General features: G+C 41.2%; 2 protein-coding genes across 2 annotated transcripts in view; one reads left to right on the forward strand and one right to left on the reverse strand.

The window, feature by feature from the left end:
• The window catches only part of stpg2 (sperm-tail PG-rich repeat containing 2), a 54,727-nt gene extending 43,448 nt beyond the window's left edge, over window positions 1-11,279 (reverse strand). Inside the window, exons 1-6 of the mRNA XM_062382191.1 lie at window positions 10,959-11,279; window positions 10,142-10,242; window positions 9,525-9,692; window positions 7,559-7,726; window positions 4,069-4,184; window positions 3,491-3,602 (exon numbers count right to left, since the gene is read on the reverse strand). Coding sequence (XP_062238175.1) covers window positions 3,491-3,602; window positions 4,069-4,184; window positions 7,559-7,726; window positions 9,525-9,692; window positions 10,142-10,242; window positions 10,959-11,061 — 768 coding nt within the window. The 5' untranslated portion in view covers window positions 11,062-11,279. The remainder of the gene's footprint in view (window positions 1-3,490; window positions 3,603-4,068; window positions 4,185-7,558; window positions 7,727-9,524; window positions 9,693-10,141; window positions 10,243-10,958) is intronic.
• Window positions 11,280-12,939: 1,660 nt separating this feature from the next.
• bri3bp (bri3 binding protein) lies at window positions 12,940-17,928 on the forward strand. The gene is made up of 3 exons (XM_062381858.1): window positions 12,940-13,257; window positions 14,062-14,164; window positions 14,267-17,928. Exons 1-3 carry the CDS (start codon window positions 13,078-13,080, stop codon window positions 14,686-14,688), a joined length of 705 nt encoding a protein of 234 aa, XP_062237842.1. The 5' UTR covers window positions 12,940-13,077; the 3' UTR covers window positions 14,689-17,928.
• Window positions 17,929-18,179: the final 251 nt, after the last annotated feature.

An 18,179-nucleotide genomic window follows, 5' to 3' on the forward strand; every position in this document is an offset into this window, starting at 1 on the left:
TCAGTCTCCCCCCACTGGTTGATAATTTAAGTTCCCTGCCTCTCTCAGCAGCTATTATTTAGTGGGTGGTTAAAACAGTAGGTAGAATCCTCTTGGCTGAGCTGCCTGTCACTTGACTCATGAAATGAGACGTTACAAACAAACACAAGGAAACAGTTTCAGGTGTGTTGTCCAAATAAATGGCATTAACTCGAACACACACTAATGGATTTGCTGTGTTTCATGATGTGTAATAAAGCAAGATTTGGAAGAACAAACATTATCGTCTATCTAATAGGTTTTACTAATATTTACCAGATATTCTCAATTCTATAGCCTCAGGGGAATTTCTGCTATGGCCGTTATTGGGATGAGTAGTATTGTGTTTATTTGTGCTACTATTCAAAGTGATGAGTTTTATTGATTTAATGACTATATAGCTTTTTTTAAACATGCATTGAGCAGTGGACATTTTCCTGAAAGTTTGCTTAGTTTATCAGTTGCTCTGCCATTTTACCTTTTCAGTTGTCTCCTGCATCCTGCATCTGCTCAGGCTTCACCTTAACGTTCCAGGCATTTTCTTGTTATTATGAAAGCTCTGTCTTGAACAATCTTCTGCTACGTTCCTCATATGTGAAACATATGATATTTACATCAGGAGCTCTTCCTCTCTACAGAGGCCATAGTTTGGAAGGGGAGGATGAGGCGAGGTGGATTCAGCTGCAACATGAAACTTCACCACTAGAGGTCACTAAATTCTACACACTGCACCTTTAAATCTTTCAGCTCATTCTTTTGGTTTAACAACTCTGATAAACCAGCTGTACTCAAACCAAACAAACACCAACAGCCACCTGATGAATAACGGTAGCATTAAGCAACTAGAGAGCAACTTATTTTTTTTTTTTTTTTTTTTTTTTGACCTTTATTCAACCAGGAAAGTCCCATTGAGATTAAAAACCTCTTTTTCGAGGGAGTCCTGGCCAAGAGGCAGCAACAAATAACATATGTACACTCACAATATTACACTCACAACATATAAACAGAAATTAAAATGATATAAAAACAATTACAAGTAAATTAAAATTCATAAAAAACATCTACAAGTAGAAGAAGTGGTCTGAAATGCTCTCATCGTAGATTTAAAAGCGTTCAAAGAAATCATTTCGGTTAATTTAAAATCTTTCTGCAGCCAGTTCCATGTGGTGGGAGCAGAGTGGACAAATGCCCTTTTTCCTGATTCAGTGCGGGCCAATGGAACTAACAAAAGCATCTGATTGTTTGAGCGCAGACTGTAAGAAGCAACACTTTTCTCTGTGATTAAATTACAAATATATGATGGCAGTAGCCCAAGCATGGCCTTATAAATAAAAGTGCACCAATGTCCCAGCCTCCTGGTGGACAAAGAGGGCCAACCCACTCGAGAATACAATTCACAGTGATGGGTCAGGGCTCTACAGTTAGTGATAAACCTCAGAGAAGCATGGTAAACAGCATCAATCTTACATAGACATTTAGCTGATGCATTCATATAAATCAAATCTCCATAATCTAAACTGGATAAAAACGTTGCAGTGACAAGCCGCTTTTTCACCTCAAAAGAGAAACAAAATTTGTGCCTGAAGAAGAAGCCCAATTTAAGTTTCAGTTTCTTCACAAGATTTTCAATGTGGGGTTTGAAGGAAAGGGAATCATCAATCAAGACACCAAGATATTTATAGATATGAACCACCTCTATGACATTTCCCTCAAGAGTGGACACTGTGGGGACAGTTTGAGGTACTTTCTTAGAGTTTGAAAACAACATTTGTTTAGTTTTTTCAGTGTTGAGGACTAATTTTAGTTGCAGGAGTGTGTGCTGGACTGCATCAAAAGCTTTCTGCAGAGATTCAACAGCTCTAGCAGAAGTTGATCCAAAACAGTAAATAATTGTGTCATCTGCATAAAAATGCATGTTAGCATCTGACACGTTTGTTCCCAAATCATTAATGTACATAATGAACAACAGGGGTCCTAATATTGAACCCTGTGGCACGCCCTTGTGGACACTCACGAATTCAGAACACAGACCATCATATTTAATACACTGAGTCCTGTCACTCAAATAATCTGTGAACCAGGAAACTACATGATTTGACAAACCCAAGCAAAAAAGCCTATGCTTTAAAACAGCATGGTCCACAGTGTCAAAAGCTTTTGACAGATCAATAAAAAGTGAAGCACAGTGCTGCTTCTTATCAAGAGCAACTAATATATCATTGATCACTTTTGTAGCTGCAGTGATGGTACTGTGTTTTTTCCTGAAGCCTGATTGCAGTTTTGAGAGAAGATCATTAAAAGTTAGAAACTCTTTTAACTGATCACACACAAGAGATTCAAGAATTTTTGACAAGGCACACAGATTTGATATTGGCCTGTAGTTGGTTAAAGCTGCTGGATCACCTCCTTTTAATAAGGGGGTAACAAAAGCTGACTTCCAAACAGATGGAATTTCTTTGTTTTCAATTGAGAGATTAAAAAGGATTGTAAGAGGCTGTGCTACAAAATCAGCTGCTATTTTTAAAAAGTAGGGCTCTATTAAATCAGGTCCAGGGGATTTTCTGCTAGCCAACGTTTTGAGGGCTTGATGCACTTGCTGCACAGTAAAAGGTAAGAAATTAAAGGGTTCTCCTGAAAACCTTGGAGCTTCTATGCAGGGAAACACAGGGGCAGCTCTCGTAGAATCAAACAAAGAACCAGATAATACAAAATGATTGTTAAAACAATTTAAAACCTCAGTTCTATCATAGACTGGGACCGAGTCTTTTAGAACAAATATCGGAAGAGCCGGGGGACTTTTACTTACAGATATAGATTTAATTACTTTCCAAAATTTCTGTGGATTATTAAGGTTCTCAGTTGTGACAGATAAATAATATTCAGATTTAGCCTTTTTAATAAGAGTAGTGCATTTGTTCCTTAGTTGCCTGAAAATAGACCAGTCCGAGGTAAAATCACTTTTTCTGGCTTTGGCCCATGCCACATTACGTCGATGGATGGTATCTGACAACTCTGGGGAAAACCACGGATTATCTCGTCCTTTAACCCTGAATTTCCCGATGGGGGCATGTTTATTTACAATTTTCACAAAGTGTTCCTTAAAGAATGTCCAAGCTAACTCCACGTCCGGCAAAAGACCTATGTGTCCCCAATTTACCAAAGACAAATCATGATGAAAAGCCTGTTCATTAAACATTTTTAAATTCCTCTTGAAAATAATGCGTGGCTTACGTTTGGGGATCTTTGTGTCTCTGCAAATAGCAACAACACAATGATCACTTAAATCATTGCAGAAAACTCCCAAGGATGAGAATTTATGAGGAACTTGTTTTCCCTCAAGAGTTGGTTGAGCCCTAAAAGGGATGGTCAAGGGTTCTGTGTCAGACTGACACTGAGCCCACTCCAAGCTTTTATCTCCTAGACGTATAATTTCTCCAAACCCAGCACCATATGAATAAAAACTCACTCTCACCTTCTTTTGCTCCTGCTTGGGCACCAGCTCGTGGTAGCGAGGGATGTTAAGCTCAGCTCTGCCTTTCTCTTCCTTTTGAAGGTTCATATTTTCATATTGTGTTTCTGGGACTCTGAGAGACACAGTGACAATGTCTGAGAAGAGACGATACAGACAAACAAGTTGGAGAGATAACGAAATATACAAAGGGGGCAAAGAGGAGTTTTGAGAAAATCATAGATAAGAAACAGGGAGAGAGAGAGAGAGAGAGAGAGAGAGAGAGAGAGAGAGAGAGAGAGAGAGAGAGAGAGAGAGAGAGAGAGAGAAAGGGACAGCACGAGACAGATTTGATGGAAAACCAAACAGGAATAAAAAAGGCAGATGGAAGTGGAGGATAAGAAGGAAAGAGAAGAGAGAGAAGGAATGAATAGAGTAACAAGGAGAAGAGAACAGGTTGAAATGGGAATAAAGATGGACTTCATTTTCTTCAATGATTCATGTCCATTACATTCAATTAAATATACAGTTCATATCCCAGGACTGTTATGAGGATACACACATTTTTCACATGCTGTTGTTATATAATGCTTGATGCTCACATCTCTGGGTAATATTGTCCTGGACCTGGTCCCACCTCCACCATCACTTCGCCTCTCTTCCCCGTCATGCTGCCAAAGTGGCATCCTTTATATTTCTGTGCCGAGCTCTTCTCTGACTGCAGAAGATAAAGACAGAGAGAACAAAGATGCGAGGAAGGGAGAGAATGTAATAACAAGATGATAAATGGGTGGATAGGACACTTTTCTGGTTCTTCTTCCAGTCGGGTCTCGAGGAAACATGCAGAAAAGGCACAGACCATTTTCCTGGGGCTGAAATGAAACGTGAAGTTCAGCCAAATGTCAGGGATCTAGGGGAGACCCTCCGTCCTTTCTTATCTTCCTGAGTTTTACGGCCTGCTTCTTTCTGCCTCCAGCTGCGGCTTAACAACTGAGAGCAGCTGCATCCGGAAATGAGCTGGCCAGCTGTCGCCAAAAAAAACATTTTAGAGACCCTGTGTACAAGAGTTTCTAAAACTTTATTGCAGAGTGCAACAATAAAGCAAGATCTGGTCAAAACCCGGTGCCGGCTGCAGCGTGTCCGTTCTAAATGCAAAACCGATGATGTTAAAACTGTGAGGAAACCACCGTATGCTAATTACAATATGGCATTTGACGTCATGGTGGTGTATTTGCATTCTGCCTGGTGTCAATTGGTGTCTGCCCATTTATGTGGGATGAATATAACAACCAGAGCTATCACAACTCGGCCTGAGATGGGACATGAGTGTGTTATCTACAATTCAGAGCAATTCATCAAACAGCTGTCGACATGTTGTATTTTTGTGTTTCGTGAGTCGGGGATCCCCAAATCTTTTTTGTAAATTTCTTGTAAATTAAGATACTAAGTAAACATTGACTATCTGTTTGTGTTTTAGTTAGAGTGAAGGGATCACCAAAATCATTAGACTCTGATCATAACTTTTCCTATTTTTCCGAAATAGTAGTTTTTAAAATAACAATAGCAAATCCCAAAACTGTGCGAGATTTGGGATTTGTTCAAGGCCAGAGTTAAGTATTAGCTGTCAGTTTATGACCAATGAGATATTTAAATTCCGCCAAAATGAAATGTTATTTCATCATTTTTATAGTTTGCATTAAACATAAGTAGGACGAGTAAGAAATTTTCATTGGGTGCTTCTACTTTACAGTTTGGTTCTGAGGTTCACGACTGGTTCCTCATTCCTGCATTCAAATGACAGACAGACTTGGAAAAACAACTCTTCTCTTTTCCAACTTTTGCCTTGACCCCACTGCCCTGCGAGGCAGGTTCTGGGACGACTGGCAGGGAATCTCAAAAGCTTTCTGACTCCATATGGTGTCTGTCTTCTTAACTCAACTTCAACAGTGACTGGAGGGCGAGATCTGAGGCTCTGTCCCGTGATCCTTCAATGCAGGGGATAGAAAACAAGGAGGTTCAGATGTGCCGACACACAGACGAGCACTGTGATGGTATCGCAGCTGGCTTTGAGTTTAAAGCCGCAAATTGCCTATTTATGTCAAGGAGAGCTTTTAAAAGGAAAAAACAAAAGCACAGCGAGTGGATACAAACATTTTAATTCAGCCTTGATAAAAATGGAATCGCGGGTTATTTATCATACAAATTAGAACGAGCAGATATAAAAGTTTTGTTTCTGTAGGGTTTTGTGTGTGTGTGTGTGTGTGTGTGTGCGGGGTATCCTGTGGGCTGAAACTGTTTGTGTTGATATACACAAACAGATACACAACACAGCATGGGTTTGAATCTGAATGATGTTCTGTAGAGGACAACATCTTCCCCACATTCCTGTTTACATCTGACAACATCAAACCAAGTTCTGTGTAAGATACTGGATATCTGTGGCCGGTCTAGTACTGAATTTTGTATATAGACGATGTAAAAAATGCCTATTGATCAACAATCTGGCAACGAAAACCTTTTTTGCCATTTCTTCTGTACTAACACTCTCTGTTCCAAATAAACATCTGGCCAGCTGTGTTATGATAAGCTGCCAAATTTAATACTTCCATCTGAGCAAACAAAATAATACAGCTCATGTTGATACTGTGTCTAATTTCTGCAAAGTGCTTTTATTATGCAGTCAAATTGTTCACAGCCATCATATGTGTTCCTGTTATTAGCCTGTCTCTACCTAAGTAGAGCATGATTGTAATGGAGGGGGGGGGGGGGTGTCCATACAAACACAAATATAATCGACACAAAAAAACTAGAACATTTGTCAAGAATCCCCTTATGACAAAGAAATGTAATTGAGGCTAATTGTGTTACAGTTTGACTATTCACTTTTATTACAAATGACTGAAATTAAAAATACAAACCACAAATACAAGCAAATGTAATTGAACTTGAAATAAGAAAATGAATATGTTTCACACAAACTACAAACATAATTGCTAAATCTGCTCTGCATAGTTTATTCTGTAAAATAAAGGTTTTCATTTGGTTGTCTATCCGCAAACAGAAACACCAAAAGGCTGATATTGTCTGCAAACAGATAAATATCAGTCGGGCTCTAGGGCCAAGCTGTTAGTTCCAGTCGAGGCAATGATACAAACTTTGACCATAAGTTTAAGGTCACAGGATAAAACTGATTAAAACGTTTTATGTGTTTCTCAATAACATCCAGCCAGAAAAAACACAAAGTTATGTCCTTTTGATTTCCGTCTAATGTCTTATCATTCAAAAGGTGGCTCCGCCACTTTGAAGTTACGTCCTCAGACAACCACTTAATTCCGCCTCTTCACCCTTTTGAACTCAGTCGGAGCCCGGGGTGGGGTGGTGCGTGCAGGGGGTTGGCGGTGCTGGTGTTTGAGTTTACAGCGAGTCAGACAGGGGGATGGAGAGAGACAGAAGCGGAGGGTGAACTTTCAAAGGGAGGGAGCAACAGAAGTTGAGACGGTAAGAGAGCGCTGTGGATGGATGCCCTGCTGATAGTCCTAAATCACAGCACGCCGCCGTGGCTGTGCCGGTGTGTTGATACAACCTCGGCCAACACTCAAGGACACTGTTGACTTCCTCTGGTCATTAACAGATGAAAAATGGCTTAATTGAGAGGCAGACCAGCAGGCGTGTGCATTATTTTAAGTGAATATTGTAATACAGCTTGAAGAGTAATTACTAATGGCTCCCTTTGTTGGCGTGTAAAATGGAAATGGCATTGGTGTGCTGTGGCTCTTTCTTTTTTTTAAAGTGGAGCTGCCTTCATTAGCTATGGAAATGGGTTTTGGGCCAACTGAATGAGGTGAGGTGGGGGTTCAGTGGTGCATTAGATCTGCCTCACACTAATGGACCTCGCCTCGCGGGCAGAGTAAGTACACTCAGACACACACTCGCACAGACTAATGAAAGCACACAAGCGTGCACAAATGAGCACTTCACATTCCCTGATTGATCTACATTCAAACTTCAGCCGGGGTCTGCAACTATGTGTGTGTGTGTGTGTGTGTGTGTGTGTGTGTGTGTGTATGTGTGTGTGTGTGTATGTGTCCTCACCAGTAATGGGTTGTAGTAGGCTGGCCCCAGGGTTGCATCTCTCTGAGGGGGCTGTTGCTTGAGGAGCACACCCAGGGCATCCTCCTCGTAGCCATGAGCCTGGCCCGGCGAAGGGATGGATGCAATATCTGACTGACGAACCAGCCGCAGACTTTTAGCCTGCAGCCGCTGCGCAGAGAGAGGGGAAAAAACAAGATGAAGACATGTGGAGTGAGAAGAGAAGTCAGGGTCTACGATGGAGAGGATGCCCCGGCTTACAAAGTAGCTGAGCACTGCCTAGGGCCAATTTAGAGTGAGAATGAGGGAAGGACAGAGCCAGAGAGGGAAGGATGGAGCGAGGGTAGACGGAGGATATCAAATAAAAAGAGAAAAAAGGGGGAAAGGACAAAGAAAGAAGAAAAGACAGGAGTATAAGTGTAGGAATAGGAACAATGCCTGCTGAGGGAACTGCAGTGAAGCCTTCACAGTTAGAATACCTGGTAGCTACTCCACTCACTTCCTATGTCTGGGGGAAAGGTGTGTGTCTGTGTGAGCATATGTGTGTTATCTGCGGTCTGTGGAACGCCCATCTCACGAGCTATTCATCTTATCAGCTTCACAATTATGGAGATTGCGTCAAACAGACCTTGAAATGGCCAACGTGGAATGGATGAAAACAAACAGCAGTGAAGTCAATTATTCAAACTTGTAGAAACCACACATGTGAACAGTAATGGGGGAAAAAATGGACAGTAGCAATGTTATGGCAGATAAACCAGGTTGGATGAACGCCGAGTTTTCTAACTTCACTCTCCAACACACAAATAATAAAAAAAGGGACATTGTGTTGTCGAACTGTTTGAGGAGGACTCACTGATGACAAGGAATTATTCTGACAATCTCTAGCTCGTTCAGATATTTGCAGCCGGTATCAAGGGAGAAGAGCATGAGCATAATCTCAATAGACTTGTTTATGTTTGGTCAGGTTTCAAATGTGTTAGCTAAGATCTTATCTGTAGCTACACAACTGTTCTTGTATGTTAATTTATCCTACACGCTATGAGGTGAGCAACAGGATGAAGTACTTGGTGTGTTTCTAGGTGCTGTCTCTTAAAACTATCAAACCACCTCAGATGTTATCTTTCACGCGATGACATTTCAGGGTTTTTTCAATGAGCAGGAGTAAAATGGACACGCTGCTGTTCTCACACTGACACTGAGTAAGAACACAGAAAAATCCCTGGATAGGACGCGACCTGTCTCTGCTGCTCTTACTGCTTCTGAGGTGTAAAGAAATATGCATAGTGGGTCTAATGAGACGACTGTCACCTATGAAAAATGAACCGGAGAGCGCACCAGCCTGTGCCTGGAGCTTCAAGGCAGATTTGGAGCAGCAGAAACAACTTCCCTGTCTTTCCAAATCTTGCTGATACTGAAAATACTGTCACTTTAATGAAAAAAGTCAGGCAACAGATTTTTACAAGTCTCTCCCTCTGTCTGGCGTCTTCATATTTCACTCCTCATCATCTCCATCATTGTAATTAAAGCGGAGTCTGTCATACATAATAAATGCCGCTGCGCTTATGAAAAGCTTTTTTGCACAGTGTGAGACGATTTGGGACAAACTAAGAAGACTTGACACCATACTGTAACTTGCCTTTGTGTTGCTCACCGTGATTAAACTATGTATTCATGAATGTGGTAAAGTTCCAGCCAATGTCTTTAACAACGAGAGAGGGAGATGGAACTGTTTAGGCAGCTAGTCCAGTCTTTTGTTTGATGAAATGGAACAGATCGGCAGAGATGTCTTTATTGTGCTGTACGTGTGAAAATGAAAGTTATTAGCTGTTGCATTGAACGACTTTTTGATCCTTTTTCATGCCTCCCTTTCTCACATCAAGTTCACACACAGAAAACACACTGCGTTCAAGCAACTACACACGCAAATCCATTTAAGAAAAATTCTTGTGCCCACCCATGTGCTTACCGTTTTTCTGCCAAGCTTCTCAGCCTTTCCTGCGCCGGCCGGCACGCCCCTGAGCGAGTTCCCTGAGGCAGGCAGCACATTGTAGGCCCCGGGGCCGGGAACCGCTGACACCTCCTCCTCAAAACGCTTGGAGCGGTTCTGAAGACTGCGGCCACCGTGGACATTTAGCTGCAAGGATGAGGATTTGAGAGAACCATTTTGTTAACTGTATGCAAACATTATCTTCAACTTGCTCTCATCTCTTGCCTTCCTACAAAGACAAATCGACATTTTGAACGTTTTATTGGCAATATTAGAATTATACTTCTTTCCGATGGCTTTTGGAAAGTCAAATGAATTCTTCTGCAAACAATTTCCTCACAAAACCTTGCTTGCAGCTTCTCAGTGGGTATTTTATGCTGTAAAGTGTCAAAGGAAATAACCTACAACACCACCATCTATCAGCACTTCTTGAAAGCCCTGTGACATAAATATTTCATGACTTCAGACAAATCTGCTCCTGCTTTCATGAACCTGTGGTGCGACCGAGCGCCACCTCCACCCACTCCGTCCCTCCTGGGTACGGTCAGGTCTCGACTTACTCGCATGTAAAAGGGTTGTGTCTGACCTACAGGTACCTTGACGGGTGAGGAGTCATATTGTCCGGGTCCTGGCACCTTCTCAGTGGGGCTGAATGCTGATTGTCTGTTGGTCAAGGACAGGAAAGGAGCATAGCCATCTGCAATACAGAAAAGGCAGAGATAATAGATAAAATGTGTATTATTATAATTTGCAAGACCAGGAAATATGTGATACATGTTGTGACAAATATATATTTGTATCACATTGGTTTATTCAACTACTTTAATATGCTTGTTTGTGATTTCTAGAACTATAGCAGATGGACAAAATGAAAGGAACACAAAATGACACATAAATACTTTATTTATGAAGCACTTTTTAAAAAATGTTACAAAGATAAACAAGACCAGACCAATAAAATGAGAATAAAACAATCGAACATGAGCAGAGAAATTAGATTGTATGGTGAATGTATTGAGTTACACAACTTGGAGTAAGCTACTTCTGTATATATATATATATATATTCATATAAACAAGCTAAGAATACGAAGTTCTATAGATCCTCATAGTTTAAAATGTCTGCACATCATCAAAATTGTATATTGTACGTATATGTGGATATCAATGTGTACATACACACGCATATTCTGTATATATATATATGCATATATATATATAGTAGGGTTAAATGTATATGTTCAACTTTGTAACCTCCTTCATGATAAATATAAAAGGAAAAAATTAATACAAGTGTGGTCACACAGTTCACGTATTACTTTAATATAAAGCTAGCTACGTTTATTATTGATCATATATGTAGATATAGAAGCAGCAGAACTTGTCCGTATAGAATGAGAACCTCGTGTCCTACCTGATGTTCTGGGACTCCGGGCGACATCGTACGACCCGGGCCCGACCGTGGCTGAGGAGCCGCCTGGTGTCGTGGAGGTCATTCGGGGAGCTCGTCCATACATGTTTAACTTCCTGTCTTAAAAATCAACATGTAGCTGAACTAAACTCCACCTCACAAACATGTTAGAGTCGGTCCAGAGTTTACAAACATGTTTAAAAACATGTTTACAAACATTCCTCCACTTCACTCGCTCTCCTGTCTGCTCTCTGCGTGCGTCGTTGCCTGGATACCGGATAAAGTTGCGCACAGAAAACACAGAAGGAAGAGAGTGTAACTAGGCAACCACACTCACCTACTGTCTCATCACGTGACGTTTTCAAAACCTGTATCACCTTTGCATGTTAGCTACCATCACACATACGGAAGTGACGTGAGTGACACTGCAAATACTTAACATGTATTCATAGTTTAATAGCATGTATATATATATATATATATATCAAATGTGTATGTGGATAGTCACATACTAATACTATAATAATATACTGCGTTAGCTAATGCCGCTATATTTAATATTTATTATTCTGAGTGGATCCGTGCAATGAAAAGTCTTACACTTTTCTAACAGTTGTTGAGGTGCAATCCTACCATCTAGTGGGTGTATGGAATGTGACAGATGCTCCTCAACCCATGCATTCACTGTTTAGTTAAACTGGGCAAAAAGGGTTCTTACAACTTATTGCACAATCCCTACAGTGGTGCTTATAGTATTTTACATATTTAAATTCAGTTTCCTATTTTTATATATTTTTAAACACTTATACTTGCACAAATATACCACAGCAAAATCCCTTGTATGTGTAAACCTGCTTGGCAATAAAGCCTGATTCTGATTGACTGAGATAAACCTCTGGATCCTCACGTTCCTGTGATTACATGATTTCAGTAACTTGCTTGTTTCTGTATCAACAACAACTCTCTGTTTTCAGCCTTTACTCTCATCTCCTCTTGTCCGTATTTACATGTCCTCCCTACTTCCTCCTGCTACTTTTATACAAGGTTGTTAAATTGTGATTAATGAGAGCTCTCATGATTGGTCTTTGATTTAATTTGACAAAATGGTGTTAATTCCGAAAAGTGACACCAGGGAGAAAAGGGACACTACGTAATACTGACCGATGGGGGGCAGCAGCGAGCTTCACATGAGCCTCACCCGCATGACATTCATGCGAAGAGGAGTGGTGCATTCAAAGATAATCGGAAAAATTCTAGATAAAGAGTAAATGGATTGGAACAAGGTTTTTTGATGATATAAAGACTTTGATGATACCGAGTTTAAACGTGTAGCGGCAACAATCTGTACACTTTAAGTCAAAAGAAATGATCACTGTATTTTGCAAATAAATCAACAACTACACAAATCATAATCAATTGTGATATTCAATTGATTGTTCTGATATTATGCAGGGTAAATGGAACTTGTCACATTGAAATTTTAACATGGGATCAATTTCTTAACTTGATCACACATAAAGGTCTGTGATCATTTCTCATATCAGTCATTTAAAGGTTCAGTGTGTAGAATTGTGTGGTGAAGTCGCATGTTGCAGCTGAGTAAGGCTCACCTCACCCTCCCATACCAAACATGACAGAGAACCTGTGGTAGTTGTCATAAAAACTCACAAAGTGTTTAGTTTGTCCAGTTTGGGCTACTGTAAAAAAACATGGCGATCTCCGTAGACAGGACTTTAATACTTTAAATATAAAATATTTAAATATAAAGGCCCCTTTCTAGGGTGAAGAAAATATTTGTACAATTTAGATGAAACACACTAGTTAAACATCTACTATCAACATTGTTGAGAGCGGCACTTCATAGGCATATTTGATGTGTGTAACTGTTTGTTAAACAATCAAGCACAATCTCATCCACAGTCACACCCACGAGCCAACACGGGGACACGGGAACTCGAGTTTCCGCGGTGTCCGTGAAGTCAACACGGGCTCTCTTCCACCATCACAGCCAGTGTGTGTGTCATCCTCCACCTCCGGGCAGCTTCCTCCCCGCGTTACCCTCCGTCCACCCGACTCGTTCTCACACCAGCCCGTCGCTCGACACCCGCGGCTCCACGGCGCCATGAAGGGAATCCGCTTCCTCGTTGTGTTCCTGGTGCTTTCCGCCTCTCTGCTGTGCAGCACGGGCGAGGCGGCCCGGAGTCGGACCAGCAACCAGAACAGCTTCCGCCGGGCGGCGAACGGCATCTACCAGACCCTGAGCAGCGTGTTCGGAGAGGAGAACATCAGGGGGCTGTACAAGGTCAGTGCGGGATGCGGGGGCAGCAGCGGCCGGGTGGGATCCAGGAGCACCCGGGGAGGGGGGGATTTACGGGGGGCTGAACAGGAAACAAGCGCGCCCGGGCCTGGCTGTACAATTTCACGGTTGCCATTTTGAAAAATTAGCCCGTTATCCAATCTTTGATCCGGCTACAGAGGGTGTCAGGTGACGCGAGTCTACCGGAAGAGTGAATGTGAGGTGTTGAACTGGGTTTTACTTCCATGTGCATCAAGGAGGAGGCTCTTCTCTTTCATTGTTCTCTGTCTATCGAGTGATGCCACCTCACACACGTTAGCCTCAATGAATCCAGACCGTAACATAACATCGACTGCTTATTCCAGATCAGTTCCTGTTAAAGTCAAACATGAGCCCACGTGTGATCTCATTGGTTCGGCTGCACTTCCTCAAGTTGTTACATCGCACGTAACTTTCTGGCGCCTAAACAAAAAAAGTGACAGTTGATGTTTGGCTGAACACGTGATGAGACTTTGTTTCCTGCTCCATTGATGGAATATAAAGTCCGTTTATGCAAACACATTGAGGAGGTATAACATATAATACACTGAAGCACATTCAAATACAAAACATTTAATATTTGTTTTGTGTGGGGCTTTAATTTAGCTGGAACAACACTCGTGTGTATTCTCCATCCTCTTACTTTCACTAAGTTTGTTTCTGTGACATTGTTGTGAATCATTCTAAAAGATATACAACAGATCTAGAATCAACTTTTAGCCGGATGATTATACATCATAGCCTTAATCCTTCATTTCTTTCTTTCTATAGTTTTTCTCCAAAGCAACGGAGCGGTTTGTCCATGGAGTCGACTCTTTTCTGGACACCATCTGGAAGATCTGGTCAGATCTGCTGGATGTGATGGGAATCGACTGTAAGGCGTTATATTCATTCATAACCGTTCTTTTGCACAAACGTTTTTTTCACTTATTAACTTGGTTTTTTACTTCCTGTGGGCTCTCTCTTTCCTCTGCAGCCTCGAACCTCAGCCACTACTTCAGCGTCACATCTCTCACCAACTCTCCGGCACGCGCCCTGCTCCTGGTGGCTGCTGTGCTCGTGGCCTACTGGTTCCTCTCCATGTTCCTGGGGGGGTTCTTCTACCTGCTGCACGCCGTGTTCGGACGCTTTTTCTGGCTAGCTCGCGTCACGCTCTTCGCCCTGTCCTGCCTCTACATCCTGCAGAAGTTTGAGGGCGACCCGGAGCGCGCCGTGCTGCCGCTGTGCTTCATCATGGCGGTGTACTTCATGACGGGGCCCGTGGGGGCGTACTGGCGTCGGGGGGGCGGGGCAGGTTCACTGGAAGAGAAGATTGACCACTTGGACACTCAGATCCGGCTCCTCAACATCAGGCTGACCCGTGTGATCGACAGCCTGGAACGCACTGCCGATCAGTAGACTCAGGCAGCGGGGCAGATGGGAGGGGAGGGAGGGTTTATTGTAATAATGCCTGCAGACATCTCCAGCAACACAACTTCGGGGGTATTTACGTCTCTATTGTCAGAAGGGGGACAAAACTAAAACCGTATTTAAAAGGCATGAGTTGATTTTATTAGCAAAAAGCCCAAAAACATCCTCAGAGGTGTGGACAGGTAACCCGGATCTCACTCAAATCAAACAAATACGTTTTTTATTTGGTCTTTTTTGAAGCTTCCAAATGTGTCAGCTTCATCGATTATCTGAGATCCATGCTTTTCTCATTTCTGCCCTAATTCTACACCTCTGCTCCTTTAAAGTAACTTCAAAGGGGGAGAATAAGCATCTCTTTTGTATTATGTATCCTTGTGAATAACCTGGAGTTTACAATTCTTTCACGGGTTCATCCACAAACATGTTTGAAAGTACTGATGTAGGAGAGGGGTTGGGTGTGTGATGCAGGGGACGGATACAAAACCTGTATTTCTGATATGTAAAAAATCCTCAAGGTGGTGGATAGTTGTCATAGTAAGATTTATTTATTCCATTTCCGTATAGATTGTTGGAATCATGTAGATGTAGTCTGTTTCATGAAGTCACAGTTGTGTAGTGACAGTAGTTGACATCAGGACCTCCTTTTCTTGTATGAATGGGACGACCTACGTGTGCAAGTGTGTGTGTGTGTGTGTCAAGCTTGTGAAATGGGAAAGCACTGTATCAACGAGTAGCCATCAGACTGGGAGAGATGCAGACAGACAGCAATATCTCAGGGACTCAACCAACACATAGATTTGGAAATGAGACCAAGTTTATTAAAATCATGTCTTTGTCTCATTGAGTCACGGGAACCGTTTTTTCACACGGTTGCAAATCTGTCTCGGTATTTTAACGATGCTTGTGTTTTTGCAGCGCGCTGATATTGTAAAGTTTGATTTATATCTGAGGTTAAGACCAAGTCAAGTGTTTCATTCATCATTTCAGTCCTGGCATAGATCTACCGTACTGCAGCTCTAACATTTAAATAGGGAAATAGCATTTTTTATATATGATGTGTGAATCCACGATCAGATTATCCATAGAAGTTGTTTAGAAAAAAGTGTATTAGTCATTCTTCACACTGGCTTGAAATGAAATTCATCTTGTAGGATTGGATTCTTAGTCGGGATCAATTTCGTAACTTGATTACAGATTAAGGTCTAACGAATTTGATGTGGGCAAAACCCCACTTGTATTGGAAAACTCCACTTGACCCTGCTGTAGAAGCAATGTACTTTATTCTATAAAAATCATGATATCCCTCCTATATGATAATTTCTCATTAACATTTTAATGATCTACACAGTATATCATTGTTAAAAACAGCTTGAGCCATGTGTCTGCTGTGTGTTAGTGTAGCCTTCGTTTTAGCTTGATGGGCCTGTTTATAAATCCTACATCTGCCGTTATTTTTGATATTTCTCATCCTGCATTTTCCTAAGAGACTGCCCTGTTTTTTGTATTGTTTTGCTCTCCATCCACCATCTCTTATCATCTTCATCCTTACTCCCTCATGCACACTTTATATAAATGTATAGAATCTGCACTCTGTAAACATGTGCTTTTATACAAATTACTCTAATGCTGTGCAACTGGGGGAGAATAAACAAATGTTGTCCGGTGTCTCTTGACGGACCGGAGATGAACACGCGTCAGTGACGTCACAGGATGATCTCACCAGCTGCCACATGACGCCACTTTTGAAAGTAGAGAAAACATATTTATCATCTCGACACTCAGATTAACAAACGCTTTATTAAATATTAGTATATGTGAGGTGCTGTGGGATTAGGATGTATGGGTGCAATGGTAAGATCGTTTTTGGGAGATGGAGGGTGTTGCATCGCTGTAAAACGAGGTACAGACATGAGCTTTGGCTTTTCTCAGCATATCCTGATATTTACCATACATTAGATTTTTCATGTGTTGAATCCAGCTTCTGGTTGTCATTACACTGTGGCATTAAGGTTACTTGCCAGTAAGATTCTTTCTTAAAGAGAGAAACATTTGAACGCATGTTATCTTACTGTGAATCACTTGTTTGTAGGTTCTCATTATAACACAAACACGTCCAGTTGTCCCCTGCAGTAAACCACCCCAGGTATCTCCATACTAGCCAAAGTAATCTGGGATTTTATTGCATGCTGCTTTGATGCCTATAACGTTATGTTTCATGATGTAAATGTTGTGACTGCCTAGGTAGAGAGCCCCCCGGAAATGTGATTTTTGTGATGTGATGAATTAGTCGGATGTTAAATAGGGGTTTGTTTTTTTATTCAGTCTTTATTTTCCTGTACTGTCGCATATGTACAGTTCAGACCAAACTCACATGTACAAGACCGTCAGCCCTCGGAATTCTTCTCATTCCATCATCAGTCAAGTTGATTATTATCAAACATGTTGACTCAACTGAATGTTGTTTTTGTTCCTAAGATCTTATTTTGAAGAGGAGAACCTGACCTGAGAGAGAGGCTTGAGCCTGGTCACTTTGTAGTGTGTGGTTGCGCCAACAGTCTGTAGCCAATGACCTGTGTATGTTTAACTATGGACCGAACCTGTGATCTATGAAGGTGTTCAGTGATTATGAGTACTCATGGGTGTTGTTGAATGATGGTTGTACCCAGTGTTTCCAAGGGCACTGCTCTAAAGTAGTGGTTTGTACAGAACCTCAATAGTATTCAGGATTTGGAGATATCAAAACTGTTTAAGAGACGATAAAAAGACCCAAAAAGTTCTCTCACACAGTTTTTATTATTTCTAGCACAACAAAGAATTCGTTTCTGAGACAAGAACCAGCTCGTTAACACCCAGGTCAAAGATTGAGGCCGTAACCCTCCGTTCAAACATCATGGAAGAAAAACTGAATACTTTAAGTTGCCACTAGCTCATGTATTACAACTCACTGTTATCATTCAGATACTGAAAATTCCAGCACATGTTTCTATTAGTTTCTCAGCTCTGGACTGAATGCTATGTTCATATATTTATTGTTTTAAGGTCATCTGAATGATTTGTACTTGCGTTAATTTAATGGACTGTATCCTACTTATTCCACTTAGCTTTTTATTTCATGCTGTGCCAATATTGTATATATATTTCATTAATTTAAGGCAATTGTCATATAAAATTTGTTTGGACAAGGATAGATGTTATCATTTATTCAACAACGTTTTTAGCTCTTTTTTTTAATAAAATATCTGAATATTTCTGTACTTCAATGATGTGGCGACCGCCAAACTGTTCTGCCTGCTGATGTCTACTTTGTGTCTGAGTCTTAATGAAAACCTGTTGATGGGTATGTGGTTTGTTTTTGTGGCAGAGGGAAAATGAGGTCCAGATTTGAATAAATTAAACAATATGAGTCTTCTGCTTTCTGATTCATTAATAATTCTATGCAGATGTGATTTCCCTACATGGAGTCTATGTATTTTTTTATA

Source organism: Platichthys flesus, chromosome 3 (genome assembly GCF_949316205.1).
Source record: "Platichthys flesus chromosome 3, fPlaFle2.1, whole genome shotgun sequence".
In the NCBI taxonomy this organism is placed as follows: domain Eukaryota; kingdom Metazoa; phylum Chordata; class Actinopteri; order Pleuronectiformes; family Pleuronectidae; genus Platichthys; species Platichthys flesus.